This window comes from Lates calcarifer, linkage group LG19 (genome assembly GCF_001640805.2).
Source record: "Lates calcarifer isolate ASB-BC8 linkage group LG19, TLL_Latcal_v3, whole genome shotgun sequence".
Lineage (NCBI taxonomy): Eukaryota > Metazoa > Chordata > Actinopteri > Centropomidae > Lates > Lates calcarifer.
In genome coordinates, this window is record NC_066851.1 from 4,364,828 (window position 1) to 4,384,104 (window position 19,277).

The following is a 19,277-nucleotide window of genomic DNA, read 5'->3' on the forward strand; positions in this document are numbered from 1 at the left end:
TATTTCTATCATACAATATGATGCTTCACCTGCAGTTTTGAGGGAAATGTTGACTCCACTACATTTATTTAACAGCTATAGTTTAGTGGCTTTACCTTACAGCTGTGTACAACTACATTATAGTATGTTATAAACCATTTATGTGTTTATAGTGCTTATATATGCTATATAGGGTGACTTAGAGTAAAGAGTCACCAGAGAAAAAGTAGATAGATTGGATGACATGGCTTGTCAGAAGTACAGTATAGTCTTGTGTGTTTCTGCTGAAGGCAGACATTACTAACATCAGGCATTTTGACTTGTCAAGGCAGGAAAAGCTCATGTGTTAACAAACTACTGTCATTAGGTGTCCCATTGAGCCATGTCAGTGAGCCAGCAAGCACAGAACAGTATGCTTTTTATCGTATGACAAGTGTCTGTGGTGAAAAATGTTAATTGACTGAGTTTTTGAATGGGTTTGAATTAACCTTAGAATGAGAAGGGATACAAAAAAAAAAAAAAAAAAAAAAAAAAACAATACCGCAACTAAGCTGTAATTATACTTTTACTGCTTTTATTCAACGTTTATCAACATTTATCAACTTATTAGAAAACTGAGTAACATTGAGGTCATGGTGGCTGTAAATTCAGAGTCAAAAAGCAGGAGCTGATTAATCATACCAAACATACTTTCTGCAGAGGACAAACAGAATACAAAAACCCGAGTGTTACAGTGCATATAAATTGTTATCCTGATATAAAAAGAGGAATTAAACAGACAAGATAATGTGGCTTTAACTCTCAGCCCTCCTCCTCGAGAGAAAATATGACATCACTCAGCGGTGCAGCCAATCAGACGACAATACGCTCAAGCTGGAGGAACACTATGTGTGTGTTCGTGTGGCTTGTGTGCATTTGGTTGTGTGTATGTGTGTGAGTGTGCGTGTGTGAGTGTCTGAATGCAAGCAAGTTGATATTATTTTTAATTTTCTCAACATCTTAGAATTAAGCTCTGGAAGTAAGTCGAGGCTGCGGTGAGTGAGCCATCTTTAAGAGCCGCTCGAGGAAAAGAAAAAGACTTACCACAACAACGTAGATTCTAATGAACTCGAAAATAACAAGTTTGCTACGCACAGCCTTTGAAAACAAGCCACATCTACGCAGTTTAACGAATTTCGGTGTATCATGTTTTTTGACACCAGCTAACTTGGAGCTAAGAGTGTGCAGCTGCTCACGGTGTTGTTTTCTGTGCTTGGCAGTTTGAAGTCAAGTGATAATCCCGTGTGCCTTATTTTAAATGTGTAAAGTCGCTCATGTTAGCTAATGAAGTTGTAACCGTCACATAAGAAACAGTAGTAAAAACGTAATTCTTGGGGATAAGCCATAAGCAACACAGAAAAAAAAATGCTAAAGACGCTGACGAAGAAGCTAAGAAGACATTCACTCAATGAGATTCATCCTTTCCAGCTGAAGGTAAGTTTGACTGGCTTACTTTCCCCCCCATAATGCTGTTTTAACACATTTTGAGAACATATGCTGTAGTTGTCAGTGTGCTCATGCTGCACTAAACCACAGTGCAACACAGCTGAGATAAATTAGCTTTTTAGTGAACAGCGTGGCTTTACTTTTGTCTTGTGACTTGTCCATTTGTAGGCCAGTTGACTGCGTAGCAAACACTAGAAGCTCTCAGCTTGTAACCTTGCTTGGACAGGGTTACAGTGAGTTCATTAACTCTCTCTTTCTCTTTCCCTTTCTCACACACACACACTCTAATACAGTTACACACACTGAGACACACAACATACTGTAACAGAGTCTAGTGTGGAAAGTGACAGCCTGTGTGTTCTTATATTCAAGTATGTGTTGTTTGGAGGTATTTTCTGCTTCCGAGCACCTAAACCCATTCATTACCATGTTAGAAAGAATTTACTCTTCATGGTTTACAGGACAGAGCCAGATGTTTACAAGAAGAAACTGGAGACCGACATTGCTACACAAACACATCAGCAAACATGTGGCATGTCAACAAACTCTCCCACTCACAGATGGACACTCATTGACTCATAAACTGTAGTTCGCCTGTTTGTCATTTGGGAAAGTAAATCCAGGGAATAATGTGTCCACACACTCAGAGATCTCTTGTGTGTTAAAGGAGATACTCTGTTTGAGTGACACATTCACATTAATGTGCAGAGGGTAAAACGGGTGGAAATAGTTGTGTGCAGCGGACGGGGGGTGTTGATGGAAGCTCTCTTTTATATATATATATGTGTGTGTGTGTGTGTGTGTGTGTGTATATGTATATGTATATATGTGTATTTATATGCGCGTGTGTGTGTGTGTATACAAAGTCTATAAAACGTAACATTTCAGTAAAAACCTTATTTTTGTGAGCTATAATTGTCCCGACATCCACATCTTTACCCTCCAATTTTCCACAACAGAATCCATGTAAGTGCTCCTCAATTGTTACTGCCTGCTCAGTTTGCATAATGCCTCTTTTTGGTGAGTAGAAGGGTGAATTGTATCCTGCATGGGTCACTAACTTTCTCCATCCACAACACTATTGTGCGTCAACCAACTGTATAGTCGCATGGCAGCCATTTTGTGCCAAAGCGCTCCCCTTCAAAGGCCTGGCTGTGGATACAGGGGGAAAGTGTGCCATCCCCATTGTCTACTTTTGTTTGTGTTTGTTTCTCAGTTGCTCAGCTGAGGGACCCTCTCTGCTGAAAGTGGTTAGTGTGATGGGAAAAGTGACTTACGATAAGTGACTAGGTTTGGTGTCTACATCTTACCCCTAGCACAAGATCTCTTCAGGCTGTGCTTCATGTTTTTGAAACTAATACACAGACACAAAGGAATTCTAATTAAAAACAATCCTAATTGTTGAACCAAAGGTTCTTAAAAAATAAAACATCACTTTCCGCACATTTCAGCTATCACGCAAAATAGGCAACACTGGACTGATATGCAGCTTTTAAATCAGTGATGTCAGTTGTAGTTGTGTTGATGTGTTGCAGTACAAAAGTTAATTATAGTATTAAAGCTAGTGAGAATCTTGGTGTGGGGTACTCCACAACCTGCATCCATACTGCGGCTTTGAGAAGTGTCAGCCAACACCAACCAGTACGCCACAGAAAGTTTATTTCAACTCTGACTCTATTTTTTACAGTTTTGCCCATCATTCATATCAGTAACAGTAGCATTGCACTCACCCAGTGAAGGAACATGATAGGAACATGATAACATCACTGAGAAAGCAGTCAGGAAGTCTGTAAACTCTGAAGAATGTTTGTCTTTGTCTCTTCTTCCAAGTAAGTTGTCTCATCTGTGGGTTTGTTTAAAACATGTCTGATTATCTGATTACTCCTCTTCCTCACTCCATTGACTTCCTAGCAGTGTTGGAGTGTTCCGAAATCTTTGAAATGACTTGCGGGGTTATTATTAATAGAAATGATGGGTAAGGCCACAAATATAAGACACAGTTGTAATGGAACTATCATTTAAAAGGGCACTCAGTGTTTTAGTAGTGCACTTAGCCCAACTGATACTACATTTTTGAGGCCTACACTGATATTTGGCAGTTACCTGATAATGACATATCAGCCAATAGTAACTTTTTTCAACATAAACCAACTGTTCACAGATTCTTTCTATTTAATTGTGATGAAGAGACATACTTTGCAGTGAGTAAACTTGTTAGCTGTCTGGTAGACAGACTATGTAATGGTGACAGTTTCTAAATCACCTCCGACCTTGTTTATCATTTCTGTACTACAATTCCTTGTAACTTATCAGTTTACACTGACACAATATATCTACAATAACATAGTATCAGCCAATATACTGGAATTAACATTAGCTAAAATCAAGCTGCAGAGCAGTTACCTGCTGTAAGTCCTCGTATAGGTGCATCTAAAATGCTGGACCCTACATTTCACATAATGCACCTGAAGAACAGATTTTTCAGACCCTCCCTGCATTACAAATGCCCATGTCTTAGCTTTTTGTTATAAGCTGAGATGACATCAGCAGGGTTATTTTCTTAGACTTCACAAAGTTCCCTCCACAGCCAGGGAACACATTTTGCAGCTGTTTTCATAGTTACTCCTTATGACAAGTAAAGCTATATCCTTCAAATCAGTGGTGTGCCTCTGTAAAATGAATCATCATGATGTTAGAGGTGCACTTTTCTATGGGTGGTTATTAGCAGGTTTGCTGCTGTTGTTAATGACAGCAAACCAAGATTGGGTTTCACAGTATTCTACATATTTGCCTTCATTTAGGAGTCTGGTGCAAACCCTGTTTGAGTCCAGATGTCCAGTGTAGCTAATTATTGACATCCAATGTTTTGATTAAACTTTGATTAAGAAATCACATTCTAGTCCAGTTTTGATTTAGTTTGGGTTTTTGCTGTTATCGAGTTTTTCACTAATAACTCAGATAATATTTGAGTTAGAGGTTTGCGGCTGTGGTCACTGGCTGATTGAGGGCTGACTGACAGGATAGCTGACAAGGGACTAAAGGTCTCAAGGCCCAGTTACAGTGCTCATCCCAGGATCTTACACTAATCAAGACCACTTTGCTTCTCTATGGGGAAGATTCACTGGAATGTGAGGGAAAGTGAATCAGCCATGTCTGACCCTGTGCTGTGTGTTTTTATGAGATGGGGAATGGAGTGTGACAGTGTCCGTGTCTCTGTAGAAGGACAGCAAAGCTGATATGTGTGTGAACTGGGTGGTGTGTGTACGCTGTGACATTGCCATTGATCCAGCTTAGCAAGCTGCTCAGCGTTGCAAGGGACTGACAAGGATTTCATTCAACTGTTCTTGACACACAAACACACAACTCTTTGTCTGTCTTTTGCACGTATGCACAAAAGCAGTTTTTATGCTTTGGAGTTTCATGGAGTCTCACTTTCACTTTGCTTATGTGTCTCAGCTGTCTGAATGATAAAATATAGTCTGCAGTTACTTGCCCTAATAGACGCTGGTATAGGTTTAATATGAATAATAAAGTTTAACTTTGCTGTCTGTGAATTATGAGGCTGCAATATAAACCTTACAGGTTAGAAATATATGCATGTCAGTTGTGCACAGCTTCATCATAGTATCATAGTTGATATTTTCTGATGCATGCAGAAATGTGCAAATATGTGAAAGCTTGCATTGTGTATTGCATTATATCATTGTAGATTTGATTAGAATATAAGTTTTGAAGAATACAAACATATACTGAATATACTGTTTTTTGCTCAGGGTTCAGACCCACTGCAAAACTGGATAATTCACATGTGTGAGAGAAAGAGCTTCCCTATTTGAATGATGTAATTGCAGGAGTTACAATTTTTTAAAGCTATTATAGAACCACGCTTAGTGCACTAATGTCGAAGCAGCAGTAGAGGGTTATTAAGCTTTTAAATGTCATTTTCACACTTGTTTCCATCTTAACACATTTCCTTCACCACAGTTTGTTTTCACTGTGAATGCAATGCTAATGACTAATAAACGTGTGGGGAAGGGTGTGACTGTGGGTGGTCCTGATTGTACATCTAATTGGGTTGTGTTTCTGTGCTTCATGTGTACATAGTGTCCTTTCTCCTTTACAAGTAGTTCCTAATCTTTTAGTATAGACATATTTCTTGTACACCTCAGAGTACATGTGGATGGTTTTGCAGAAATACTTTTTGTGACACACCAGCTGTGAATTTCACCCACCTGCTAAATGAATTCCGTGATCCTGACAGATGCAGGTCCACCTGGGCTAGCGATACATTTTGTTTTCATACATTTCTCCTGTGCTGTGATGATTAAGCTTTGTAGCTGCAGAAAGTCAGTAAAGTCAAGGCCAAAATGTGTCACAACAGCCACAGCTTTGGTATTTTCCAGCCAGCTTTGTACTTCATATCAGGGCAGTAAAACTGAAGTTGTACTGCTGTTTATCCCAAACTGACACTTCTGGAAAAGCAGTATCGATGCTTAGCTGCAAGGATTATAGTATGAGGCAGCCTATCCAGGTTGGAGTGGTGCAACCCAGGCTTAACCACAGCATTAAACAAGAGCTGAAAAAAGAATGAACTGAAAGTGACAAGAAACATAGCAAGAAGAAATGTTTGTCCTATTAAGTTATATTAGTAGCTTTTCATCAGTTGATGAAATCAAATCCAGCTGCTAAACCTGAGTGTAACCTCTGATGATTATATGCAGACTCCAAGTAAATTATTGTGCATCAGTGCAGCTGATTTTAATTACTTTTCAATAATTGTATATTTTGTGTTTTAAAGTAAAATTGCACAAAAGCATCCATTCAACAGTATATTTTGGAGCTGGAATAATGGTGCTATGACAGTGAAACCCTGTTATTTCTTTTTCTTTCTTTTTTTTCAGGAAAGCTCTGCCACCATTGCTAACCGTAAACTGTATGTCTGTTAGGCAGTCTAGTGTTTGTTGTAGCTACATATACCAAAGCACTAACTGAATAATGTGGTTCACTGAAAAACACATTGGAAAACTTGTCTTGTTGGCTCTATCGCTGTCTGACAGACGCACATTAAATGAAATACGGACACCATTTGTAACAGCAGTTGCTTACATTCTGATATCAGATAACCATGAGAAAACAAATGTCATGACATCCCACAAGTGTCCAGTGTCTAGAAAACCTGTGCATGACTGAGGGTCTAAAACAGTACTGGGAACGAAACTTATTCAAATACTTGCATGCACCTAGTTTTTGCATTATGCTCTCAGATGAGATTTACATGGTTGGATTTTTTATGGTCTGTTGACAAAGACCCGCTTTGCATAAGTAGTAATTTCTCAGATAGTGTACATGCTATTCAAGTGGTCGTTAGTGTTACAGTGATAATAGTGTATCTGTGTGCCAGTGAAGTAAGGAAGTCACTGAGAGTAGAAGGCTGACGTATCAGGCACTAAAACAAACAAAAGTTGTGTGTTGTGTGCTGTAGTCGAACACATTTTATGTGTGTCAGTGTGCATATGTGAGACATGCAATTATTGCAGCAAATTGTGAGAGAGCCTGAAACACAAGTTTTGTAGTTCATTGTTAGACATCAGTGCATATCCTACAAGTGAGCTGCACATGTGCTACAGTACATTTCTGTTGTTCTCTGATCCATCAACAAGAAGCTCTGAGGCGGTCCCTAAGGAGAAGGAAAGGGCAAATCGTTACTGTCAGCTTATATTTGCCTCTTGTTGCACAGACAGTGATTACACTATGGAGAAACATCAGACTTCCAGGCCAAAAGAAGCACAGAAGTTTAAGCTGCTAACTCTGACCGAGTCTTTCATCATGCTGATTTCATTGAATGTGAAAACAGATTTAAATGACTCTGACTAAACTTGTGTCTCTGCCGAGAACAATTAATTATGTGAAGTTTATGAACCACCAGCATCGCTTCACTCTTAGTATCCTGCAGCAGTGACTTTTAATAGGATTTCAGCTGTTTCATGGATGCTGCCCAACAATAATTCACTGGAGTGTTCAGTGTAACTGAGGCTCTGAGTCAGCCACTTGCCAAAATACATTTCCTTCCCACAGTTATTCCTCAGTGTAATTTTCCTATGGAGTTCATGAAGTGATGCTGTTTTACTTGAGACTCCTCAAGAGCCAAGGTTTTTTTGTCTTGTTCACTGGCTCTGGGCCTGTTCATTGAGAATCTATCCCACAACTTGTGTACCACTGAAGCATAAGAGGGCTACACTCAGGCTATACTCAGGCCTCACACAAATTACTTCAACAACTGTGTCATATGGGTAATTGTTTTATCATCTCACTTTTTTTCTTGGTATATCTATTCCAATGCGAGAAGTCATGTCATATCATGCCATTAGTATAATAGTAATACCTACAACACATCATATGTAGTTTTCTATGAAAATATGCATTTTTAGGTTGTTGGTGTTGTAATTAGTTGGTGATGATAGGAAATGTGTTTACATTTTTAATACATAGCAGTATGACTTATTTTGAGTGAAAAAGGAGGGATACAGCTACAGTACATGATGTAGCCATCTGAAATATCTATAGTCCGTCTAAAATCTAAAATAGTCTGTGAAACTATACATTGCAATTCACACTTAATATGAATTCAGTTCTGTCTGCCCTTATTGGGCTTTGAGGTCCTGGCTCCTCTCTCCCTCTTTTTGGAGAGCTTCAGAAAGAAGAGGAGGTGTATGTGTGTGCATATGTGTGTGTGTATAAGAAAATAGAGGGAGGACACTTTTATGTTTGTGTGGATGTATGTGTGCAAGCATACACGCACACACAAGCACAGATGGCAGCTGCTCAGCGAGGCCTCGGAGTGGTAATTACTGAGTGTGAGGCGCATTACTTAACTCTTAGCGTTGCAGTCTGCAGGGTATCTGTATTGTTGCTACTGCTGTACACGAGGAATTGATTTTAAAGAGACAGGCTCATTTAGGCTGTGAGAGGAAAAAATCATCTGCACTTAGACAACACTACAACTAAACTTTGTGCTTGTTTTGCGAACATCTACATTGTAGGAAATACCATGCAACGTTTAAATAAAAACATTTCTGTTGGAAGCTTGTTATAGATTATGTCTTTGTTACAGATGATAGTTTGTTTTAGTGGCATACTAAGAAGTGATTGTACAGATTTTAAGATTAGTAATTAGTTCAGCCTATATTGTTTACCACAGTAGACAATGTATGGGGTTAATATTCCAGACGTTATTACATGGCATATTGGACCTACAGTATGCTCAATCCTTTTTCCAGATTTCATACCATGGCAGTGGAGAGGGAGGGGAGAGTGATGACTCAGAAGGAGAGAACCAGGAACTTGCACAGATTGACAGAGGTATGTGCCCTCTGTCAAACAAATTATTTTTGTTGTAAATAGATGATGACCTTCTTTATTAATTTATTCCCACACAAATGTTTCAAGTCAACACATAATGTATTTGTAGATAAGAGTATTTCCATTGTTTTGCAACCATGTCTCTACCTTCTCCTGTGACATTTCCTGTTTATGAACTCCTCTAGAGAGACGGAGAAATTGTGCCCTCACCCCCTTGGCCACCAGCCAGCAGCACAACCAGGGTCCCCTCTCTCCAGCCCGGTTACGGCGTCTCCGCCTCCTTTTAGATGCCAATCTGGATCGTCACTCGTCAGAGGAAGAGCTTGAGCGAATCAGCTGCGGTGACAACAGGAAGTGGGTGTCTGCACTTCCCCAGCGCCACAGTGATCACCACAGCAGCGCCTCCAGTGATGAGGAGGTACGGGACCTCTGTGGCTGCGGGTCGCCAGCTGCCTCTGCTAGGCCTCTGGTTGAACCAGGCGCTTGCCTGGCTGCTTCCCCCAGTCCCGTGCTCTTCAGCTCTAGCCCACCACGTAGCCTCAAGCCACCCCCGATGCGCTTTCAGCTGCAGGTGGTGCAGCCAGTGGCACGGCCCATTATTTTGACCCACTTTGACCAGGCAGCACCTTACAGAAAGTATCGGCACAGCTACGGCGGGGAACCAGGAAGACCCAGTCTGGACCTTGAGAAAATGCAACAGGTTAGTAGTCCAAGCCCTAGTTACATACCTCATGCCTTTTTATGATTCCATGCTGGCGTCAACCATGACTGGAGTCATTATGGTTGTCTTTCTGTCTGTCCTTCCATCATCTCATTCTCATGAACACAATATCTTAGAGATGTCCAGAGGGAATTTCTTCAAATTTTGAAATCAAATCTTCAAATTTTACAATAGCAATGCAGTCAGCAATATGTACATTTCACTTAAAATGTTAAAAGTACCAACACTACCCCCCTGAAAAGCTCAAACAGTTATGTCGGGCTGCAGATTCAGTCCAAAAATACAATAACGTCCCTGCAGTCTACCCTACTATCCTCCACACACACATGGCCACACAAATGTGCACACTCGCACAAGCAAACAAAGTCTTCCCTTTCCATAGCCGGACGCTCGCCACCACGGTGGTCTGGCTGGAGAGGGATGAAGGAGAGGGAGGCACGGACGGCAGATGTCCACCCTCGTTTCTCACAAAGGCTGGCGAGCGAGGGGAAACGATGGAGGGGTGGAGGCAGAAGGAGAGGATTAAACAAACAACAGAAAAACGACAGCCACTAATGAGTCATAGAGAAGCTGGTCCACTAATCATTAAAATCCAATAGACTTGTTGGCCCACATCATGGATGGGAAAGGGTGTGTGTGTGTCTGTGTGTGTGTGTGTGTCTGTCTGTGTGTGTGTGTGTGTATTTGCAGAGAGGGAAACTGCAGGTTTCAGGGGTCCATATGTCCATGGGGTTTTTAGAGGGAAAGAACAGATGATGAGAGACAGCGGGCAGCAATGAGAAGGGTGAAGAGAAAAAAAGGAGGAGAGAGAGAGAGAGTGTGTGAGTGTGTTGGGTGGGTGTGGGGGGCTGAGGGCTGGGGTACGCGTCTCATCCTGCCTGTCTTTTTGTGTCTGCATGTGTACATCCTCCTGTCTGTGAGTTTGTTGCTGTATCTGTGTGTATTGCCACTGTGTGAGTGTATGTGTGTGTGCGCAAGAGTGTATGCACACTCAGTCAAGTGGAATGGGAGGTGCTGCAGGGAATACAATAGGGGGCCTACAGAGGTAGCTCTCAGACACAACCCCAGTCTCCCATTAACCCTTTACCAGGACAACTTCCACTCACAGTCTGCCTTAACTTACATCTCACGTAATTTCTTCCACAGATGCTCCTCTGGAATTTAGACAAAGGAAAGAAAGATGACTGAGTTGGACCTTAAAAAAAAATCAAAAATCATTTAAAGCTATTAAAACCAAAAGGATTTTGTATGTCAAAGGTAGTGGAGCAGAGCACAACTGCAATTAAGAATGGTTGGTCAAACATTTTCCATGCTCCTGAGAATTCACTTTAGACTGCAGACTCCCATTATTTGAATTATTTTCTACTGGAACCCACCCATATAAGAAATTCTGTGTTGTTGTATCTATGAATTGCTGAAGATTTACCAAATTGACTGTCATGTTGGAGAAACCTGAAAAGAAAAATGTTGTCATATACATTTTCTCTTGTTCTAAGGAATAAGGAGGGAAATATGTATTTTAAAAAATTAAACTATTAAATTAAGTATCACATTAGAAAGCTGTATAATTTTTTACATTTTATTTTTTTTTTAGATTGAATGTAGTCCCTATTTTGTTGTGAGAATGTTGCAACAATGTCAGAGTCCAGTTGTGGTCCCCAAACTCCTTAATGGACACCACTCATCCAGGACTATCTAAAGCCAGTGACTGGCAAGCTTGCAAGGCTGTCATGCCCCAGTGTGACCTGCGTGAGCTGCTGCCTTAGTCAGACATTTACATATCTCATAATTCATCTCAAAGGCGAGGTTGAAGGGTCAGCAGGTTGTTTTCTTTGAGTTTCCGCTAATCCCTCATGCATGCTAATCCGTGACCAATTGCTCAGTTGTGGCACTGTCATTGTTTGTTAGCCTGATTATCATGAAAAATCAAGTGTTTGAGTGGAAGATGCTGGTCATTTGGCAAATATGTTGGACTGCATGCAAATGATACAACATATCAGAAATATAATTAAAAACACACACTTGTCACTCAGATGATCATAGCAGTGTTTTTACAAATTGTTGCCATTTTGGTAGTTATACAATTTTTTGGATCATTTTCCTTATAACCCACTACTTCTATTTCCTACCAACTATTTCTATTCATGTAATTATAGTATGGAAATCAACTGGCTGAGATAGTGATAAGTAGTCTCTCATACTGAACATTATGCTTAGTTTAAAAACATGAAATACCAAAGAGATTAGAGTTGTGTAGTGATGCATTTATAAGAGCAAATAAAAAACATAAGCTGGTGTGTTGATGTTTCAACATCTGAGACGACTGTAAATATTAAGACATAAACAGTGGTTACATTATAGCTTTCACCAAGAAGCAACTGTAATGTTTAGCAGGATTCATACATTGGTAAGACAGGTATTTGGAGTTCTTTAGTCATTGAAACAACAGAATAAATGATACACATTCAACCATCACACAGCCCTAAAACAGTTAAAAAGAAAACCAGAACTGAATCCTCCATAATTTCCAAAACTGGAAAATATTTTACTCTTTGTAGTTTTCATGAATAACCACAACACTCAGACAGCCAGTTGGCAAGTCATGACCTGTTGGATGTGTGTGTGTGTGTGTGTGTGGGTGTGTGGGTGGTTTAAATAAGTGGGGTATGGGTAGGATGACATTAAGGACAAATATATCTATCAGGCTCATACAGGGTTTGTAGTAAACTGGCAAGACACGTTATTCAAAGTTGCTCCTATGCTCCTTTTTTAAAGTAATCACATTTTGGATAACTAAACAAAACTGAGTCATTTTATCACATGCAGTATTAAAACTGTTTGCTAACTGTTTGTTAGCTTTTTTCAGAAGCTGAATTAAATATAAATTTATGTTTTGAATTCCTGTGTGAGCAGCTTTCACTGTAGTCCCATTGATAAAAAAAAAAGAAAAAAAGATAAGGGCTGGCAGGAGGTGAGTATGAGGGCAAGTGCACACCAGCTCTCTCCCACATCACAACAGCAGGAGTCTTGTGTTTCCATTCTTTCCTGCACTCCCTTCCCCCTTAGAAGCTACCTCCCCAACTCGAGACAATTCGATGATTGTGTGGTCCCGCCACCCCCACTGTGTTTTTGAGAATAGTGGAGCTGCGTGGACATGGAGGGAGTGGGAGACAGGATATTGCATAAGCTTCTTTGACCGATGGTTTAGTTTAGTGAGACAACTGGATTTGCCTCACTTCCTCGATCACCCTGATTCAGTGTTAATTGACTGCCAGTATTCCCCACATCACGCAATATGTTGCTGTTTTAATGTAAAGGTCACTGTTGAAATAATGATTTTGAAATGGTTGAATTTTAGAAATATGCTCAATTAGAATCAAGATTCAAATGCACATAAGTCTGGCATTTACCCAAACAACTGAGCTGCAACTATGTACATTTTTATTGAACTGTAGAAGAAAATTGCAAATTACCCAAGCAAGCAACTTTTACACAGTTGTGGGATTGTTTAATACAAAAAGAGAAGCTGCTGCAGAGGTTTTACTTAATGTTGAGAGAAAGGAAGTGAACGCTTCATAGCTGTCATTGTGCATTCTTGTTCTCCACAGAAAATGCTGCTGAAAAAGAACTGCGGAGGGAAAACTCGGACTATAAAGATTCGGGTGAGTTTGTTTCCCACAGCAAATGAACAAAACACTCTATCGTATTTTGTCATGATGACTGCAGACAGTTTATGTTATGCTAAAACCCAGTCATAAAGGTAAATAGTTTTATACATGTGGTATTGATTTGAATACACACACACATACACACTCACACAGCCTTTTAATGCAGACCCATAATAGGCAAGTCCAGATCAGGTTGTCCATTAGCAGCAATGATAAGGTTGCAAGGTTGCCTGGCCCCTGTGAACAGCCCGGCCCATCTTGTTGCCAGCACCTTGATGTCTATCCAACTGCATACTGGGACAGCATCTGGCAACAGCGTTTGTTCCCATGCCTAGAGCCAAGTCAGAGATGTCTGAAAATCTGATAGCACCGTCAGATTCCTTTTGCAAACAGCAAACCAAGCTTAAGACTGTTTATGGCAGTGATACCTATGACAAAGAAACAGGGGAAAAATGTGCTCTTTGCTTTTTCAGGTTTGTTTGATCTCTTGATCTCACTCAGCAACCTTTAATAGCCCAGCTTTCCACTCGTACCATTAGTGGTCTTAGAAGTGCACATTTACCCGCCTAAATCGCTTTGTAAACAGAGAGGTATTTTCTCAAGATTGTGTCCCTCTGATCTTCCTGTAAAGTGGTTTTCCCAGACACTATGTCCAATAATCATCCATCCAACTCAGCACTGCAACTGTGTATGGGTTGATCTTGTTTGTAGTGGGTAAGGATGCTGGAGAGTCAACTGGAACAAGCCTGGGCATCTTGGCACAGAGCAGGGTACTCCAGAAGGATGCGCAGTGTGGTGAGAAAAGTGACGTTATTATCACGTTGTGTGGGCTAGTGTCAGTGGAACCTTATCACACACTTGTTTATGGTCACACACACACACACACACACACACACACACACACACACACACACATACATACATTAACTGTAGCAGCATCTAGGTTGCTCCAATCCTCCATGTAGGTATGTACAGTCAGTACAAATATGTACATAAACTGAGAATCATCTTTGAGAGTATTTTATGAAGAACAAGTGAGTGGAGATGAGAGATGGAGCTGAGGAGGAGGAAGAGGAGGTGGAGTGTTGTGCGGTTCCCTTGTGGTGTATTTCCAGGGATGAAGTCATTTTCCATTTATAGCCTGGCCGGCTGCTATCTGTTTAGCTCCGCTGATACATAGAGATATTGCTCATTATCCTCTGTTCTTGCTGGTGTAGTTGGTAGTGTTGTTGTCCCCGTCAGTGACGTCTGTGGGCATTGGGTACATTCCAGTTCATAGATTTTTCTTGAAGTGAGTACACAGTGAGTCTTTGGATTGATGAATATTTGGAGGCTCATGTTGACTCTCTCTACCCTTTGTGCCACTCTGTACCCATCTATTTTTCCCTGTTACTTTTTTCTCCGCTGTTACCTCTCTCCTTCTATCTGTCTTTTCCCCTTTTTGTCAACCCTCAGTTTCCTGGCCAGGGTCCAGAAGAGACACTGGATCTGGATGGGGCCCCGGCTTTGAGACTGGATTCAAGCATTCAAGCATGGGAGTTGTTAAGAGGGTTGGGGAGGTCGATGATGGTGGTTGTGTTTGTGTTTTAAGGGGGTGGTGTGGGGGGGGGGCTGTAGGAAAACACTGTTACGGCTGCTGCTGCTGCTGCTGAGGCCTTCCCCCTCTAGGGGTTGGAGGTGAATAGGAGTGTGGTGAGAGCTTCCCAGGCTGTAGCAGGCAGGAGTGATGGCGTCTGGTTTCAGCCACCGTAAAGAATGGGCGGAGAGGAGGGTGAAGATTGATTGAGGTGAGGGAAATGGTGCAGATATGGAAAGAGTGGAAGGCCAAAACTAAATTGAAGGAAAATGTGCTGCATACCCCTTGATTTTTGATTGAGCTAAACTACATGGTTTAGATGTAACAGGAAGACATTTTTGGTCCTTGCATGAGAACAAACAGATGTTAGCAGAAGAGTTTGACATTTTGGGAACTACACTTATTATTATTATTATTATTATTATTATTATTATACAAAATACCACAGGGCTGTGATGAAATATCAGAGGAAAGGAGAATCAGTGAAAACCTGTGTTGCAGGAACTATCCTGCTCCTGTTATACTAATTAAATGTAGACCTAGTATACACTGTGCTGCTGTGTTTTGTATTCAGGGGCAGAAAAACACTGTAGGTCAGGGGCCCCCGTGACCCCTTTGACCCCTGAGCCTGTTTCCCAAAATGTTGAACTATTCCTCTAAAAGAAGGCTGATAATACAGTGTTGAAACTTTTCAAATCCACAGATTGAGGGAGGCAACTTCAATAATGATTAAACATTATTGATAAACAGGACAAACATAGAACTGTATTATGCCTCCAGAGAGAGACATTTTTTAACCTGGTGTTTCAACTCAGCTTTCCTACCACTGCTTTTGATGTCTGCACAGACAGAGGGCCTTGGCTTTTGGGACTTGTTCTCTGCTTGACCCTTTTGGGCTCTAAAGGCCTGTCATACTGCAGATGTGACCACAGGAAAACTGCAGGGACTGCTAACATGGAGAGGTAGCCATCCTGATGTATGACTCTCCCCCATATTCAGACAGTGTTGCAGTACCATATGGAGAACATCTTAACACAGTTGACATCTATCAAGTTTACTGTAACTTGTTCTCAGCCTGCAGTCTGTTTTTCCACATCTCACTTTTTTCCTGGTATTGGTAGATAAAACAGCTCCAAGTGGTAGAGGGAATTGTTGCTGTGTTACTGTGGCTCAGTTGTCTGCGCTGAATCCCTGAAGATGTTGGCTGAAGTCATAGCAACACCTGTAGCCTCGCATGCACTGTTAATGGGGCTTTTTTCATATATACTGATGTCACTGGGTACTTTTCCAGTAGCAGTGGCCATCTGAATGGAGTCAGTCAGTGACAGGGATGTGTCTATCTCAGTTCTCCAAGAGGTTTTTGGTAACTCTCAGAATATATATAATATCTATCTGTATAAACCTGTTTTGGGGATTTGCTCCCAATTTCAGCGAATCTGTCTCAAGGTCCTAATCTTTCTCAGTCCACCTTCTAACAAACTTCACTCCCCCTCAGCAGGCTGTGGAGAAAGTGCTGCCTCACTGCCAAATCCAACAAAGTCATTTCCTGTCGTTTCCTGTAGGGAGGAAAATGACCAGGGCTAATTTTAGACAGAGGGCTTGTAGAGCTACAAGAAGCAAGGTTCTGCACAGTGGGGGATGTCTCTGTGAGTGGAAAAGCATTTATGTCACTGAACCTGCAGAGAGACTGAAAAAAAAGTCACTGTGGAAATGTTCTAACGAGGTACAGTCATTTTCCCACCGCTGCCAGCGTGCTTTTCAGTCATATTTCTCACAGTGGCATGTGTGATGACATAGCCACACCTTTCTAACGCAGCCAGAAAAACCTCAGTGTCATCAGTGACTTGAACTGACGTAAACTAGCTGAGCAATAAATACCATAACTCAGGGTCAGCAGGTAATCCTCACCCTTTACATCCGATAAAGCTCACAAGCTGGATTAACCCAAACACCTACTTCTAACAGATCCATGACCAACGCTCTTTCTCTCCCTCTGTGTCCTCAGAATCTCACAGGCAGTCGTCCTCCACCCAGGTACACCTACGATCCCTCCATCTTCGCCTTCCGCTCCCTGAGCACAGTGCCCCCCTGCAGTCCCTTGACCCCGTGTGAAGATCCTCCCTGCTCATAAGGAAATCCATCCACCGCCAGATAATATAACCCCCCCACCCCCACCCCCTCTTCATTCCCAGACGGCTGCTTCCGTGTGGCTTCTGCAGCAACACCAAGGAATGACTGTTAAGAAACTGACCGCTAGAAAGACATTTGTTTGATGGTCAAACTATTGCACACTCAGGTAATCCCACCCTGTAAACGCTGTCACTTTGATCATTGTTCTCCTTGTGAAATCAGCAGGAACATTTGGAGAATAAAATTGCCCAAACACAACATTTCTAAGGATTCTTCAGGTATCGCAAATGTATAGCTGTCTCTGAAAAGATCCTGTGATTGGAGGAAGAATGATCAAGAAACAAATCCGGACTGTGGACCAGAGGTGGTACAAAGGGACAAGGCCGACCGTTCTGAAACTTGACTTTAGTTTTGGGTTGGATCAGTTTCAGAGGAAATAATGCATGTTAGACAATCAAATGGTTCCAAGGTTTCTTCCTTTGATGTGATTACTGGACATCTTGTAAGGCTCTTGGTAACTTCGTATATTAAACTCGGCGAGGTGAGTCATCTGATATCTTGTTATTGTTGAGATGAACATCGACAGTGGTCAAATTGTCTGTCTGAAAAAACGATTTCTTTGGATGTGTGTTATTGAATATGCAGGTCATGATGCGCTATAACAAACATGTTTGACTGTAGTTGAATAGTCAACCTTTGATGATGTACGTTTCTTAATGAATTTGTCACTTTTAGTCCAGGTCAGAGTTAAGTACTTATATCCTCTTTCCTTGCATGAATTCCACTGTTTTGCAGAAAGAGAGGTATAATGGAAATAAGGAAGTATGAGAATAGTTTGCTGCACATTTGGCAAGTGTAACTGGTGCTGTGTTATGCATAGCCTACTTGTAGTGTGCCATTGTTTTTCCACTATTTTACCTCATTACTTTCTAGGTAGAAGAGGACCACTGGTCTATCTAAGACATCCCAGTGTTTTCTAGAGATCTCTTAATGCCTTGAAATCACATTCCTGTTGTATTGAATGAAACTTGAGGTAGTTCTCAGCTCTCAAAATGAGCTAATTGATTAAACACAATGTCACCACTGTAACTAAAATTTTGCCGAAGTGAATGTAACATTGTGACATGTTTTTCGTCCATTGTTGCACAAAATGAAACAATAAATGCCCTGTGGCCTCTTGTTTAGGTGGTGATTTTTATTTGGATCAATATCTAATGTAACTTTTAACTATAATGTACAAATTAAAGGGAAAACCTGAATAACTGAGTGAACAAACATAATGTAAAGACGCGGATCTTCATCACATCATCAAAGCACTTTGTTTTACCCTCACTAAGAGTTTGTGTGGAATTTTCCTTTAATTTCACTCACTCATTACTTCTGAATTTTTGACTACTTGAAGCTCTGCAGTAACTTGCCATATATTTAAAGGACAACTCTGGGATTCTTATTTTCCCATATTTTTGGGTGTAAATGACTGATGGGAACAAAAATCACTCCACCACTGAGCAGGAACGGTGTACCTGGAACAAATGTCTGTGTCAAAAGAGGTCTACAAAAGTGCTTATTTTTGGCACTGTCTGGCTCACAATTTTATGGACAGGATTCTTACAGAGATAGACCTTTTTGTTCAAGAGTAAGATCCTTTTCTTTTAATCAGAAATAGTCATTTTATTACTACCAGACCACTGACAAAAACTTTGCAAAACATGAGAGGTGCTAATCTACTGCTGCCTGGATCGGTTGTTTGTGTTATTGTGTGACTGTCATTGGTGGAAAAAGTATTGAGATCCTTAACTTTAAGTTAAAGTACCACACAACAACACAAACAAACTAATTGAGGCACCAGTAAATTAGCACCTCCCATATTTTGCAAGGTGAAATGATTTTTGTCAGTGGCGATAAAGCGGCTGGTTCTAAACAAAAATGATCTTCCTCTTTAACAAAAAGGTCCATCTGAAGGAATCCTTTCCATAATATTGTCAGATAATAATCTGGCAACAACAAGCACTTTAAGTAGATGTACTTTGAGGCAGACAATTGTACAATTTGTCTACAGTGCAGCAGCTGTTTATGGGTTCTGGGTACACCAGTCTTACTCATAGTGGACCGATTGCAAAGATTTTTATCTGCATCAATCATTTACACCCCAAAAACATGGGAAAAACAAAGACCTGGCTCAAAAATCCTAGAGTAATCCTTTAATAATGGAGGCACTGGAACTCCAACATCCAACACTAAACCTTTAATCAGTATTTTTAAAGTAATAATGTCTGTGAAATGTAAAATGTTTTAATGTCTTTTTGCTCATTGTTTTGGTTTTCAAGTTCTTATTTTTCTGTTTTGTTCTATCTTATCC

The 19,277-nt window shown here is 40.8% G+C and overlaps 1 protein-coding gene across 1 annotated transcript; it reads left to right on the forward strand.

The window, feature by feature from the left end:
* The first annotated feature begins 869 nt into the window (after positions 1-869).
* On the forward strand, positions 870-18,102 carry si:dkey-16j16.4 (uncharacterized). The gene is made up of 5 exons (XM_018695199.2): positions 870-1,452; positions 8,742-8,823; positions 9,009-9,523; positions 13,153-13,206; positions 16,794-18,102. The coding sequence occupies exons 1-5, from the start codon at positions 1,384-1,386 to the stop codon at positions 16,917-16,919; spliced, it is 846 nt and encodes a 281-aa protein (XP_018550715.1). The 5' UTR covers positions 870-1,383; the 3' UTR covers positions 16,920-18,102.
* Positions 18,103-19,277: the final 1,175 nt, after the last annotated feature.

What these genes read in the sequence shown, in the direction of transcription:
- si:dkey-16j16.4 (XM_018695199.2), top strand. Translation starts at nt 1,384, where the DNA reads ATGCTAAAGACGCTGACGAAGAAGCTAAGAAGACATTCACTCAATGAG. An exon ending in ACTTGCACAGATTGACAGAG is followed by an intron (nt 8,824 to 9,008) that starts GTATGTGCCCTC and finishes GAACTCCTCTAG; the next exon opens with AGAGACGGAGAAATTGTGCC. An exon ending in ACCTTGAGAAAATGCAACAG is followed by an intron (nt 9,524 to 13,152) that starts GTTAGTAGTCCA and finishes TGTTCTCCACAG; the next exon opens with AAAATGCTGCTGAAAAAGAA.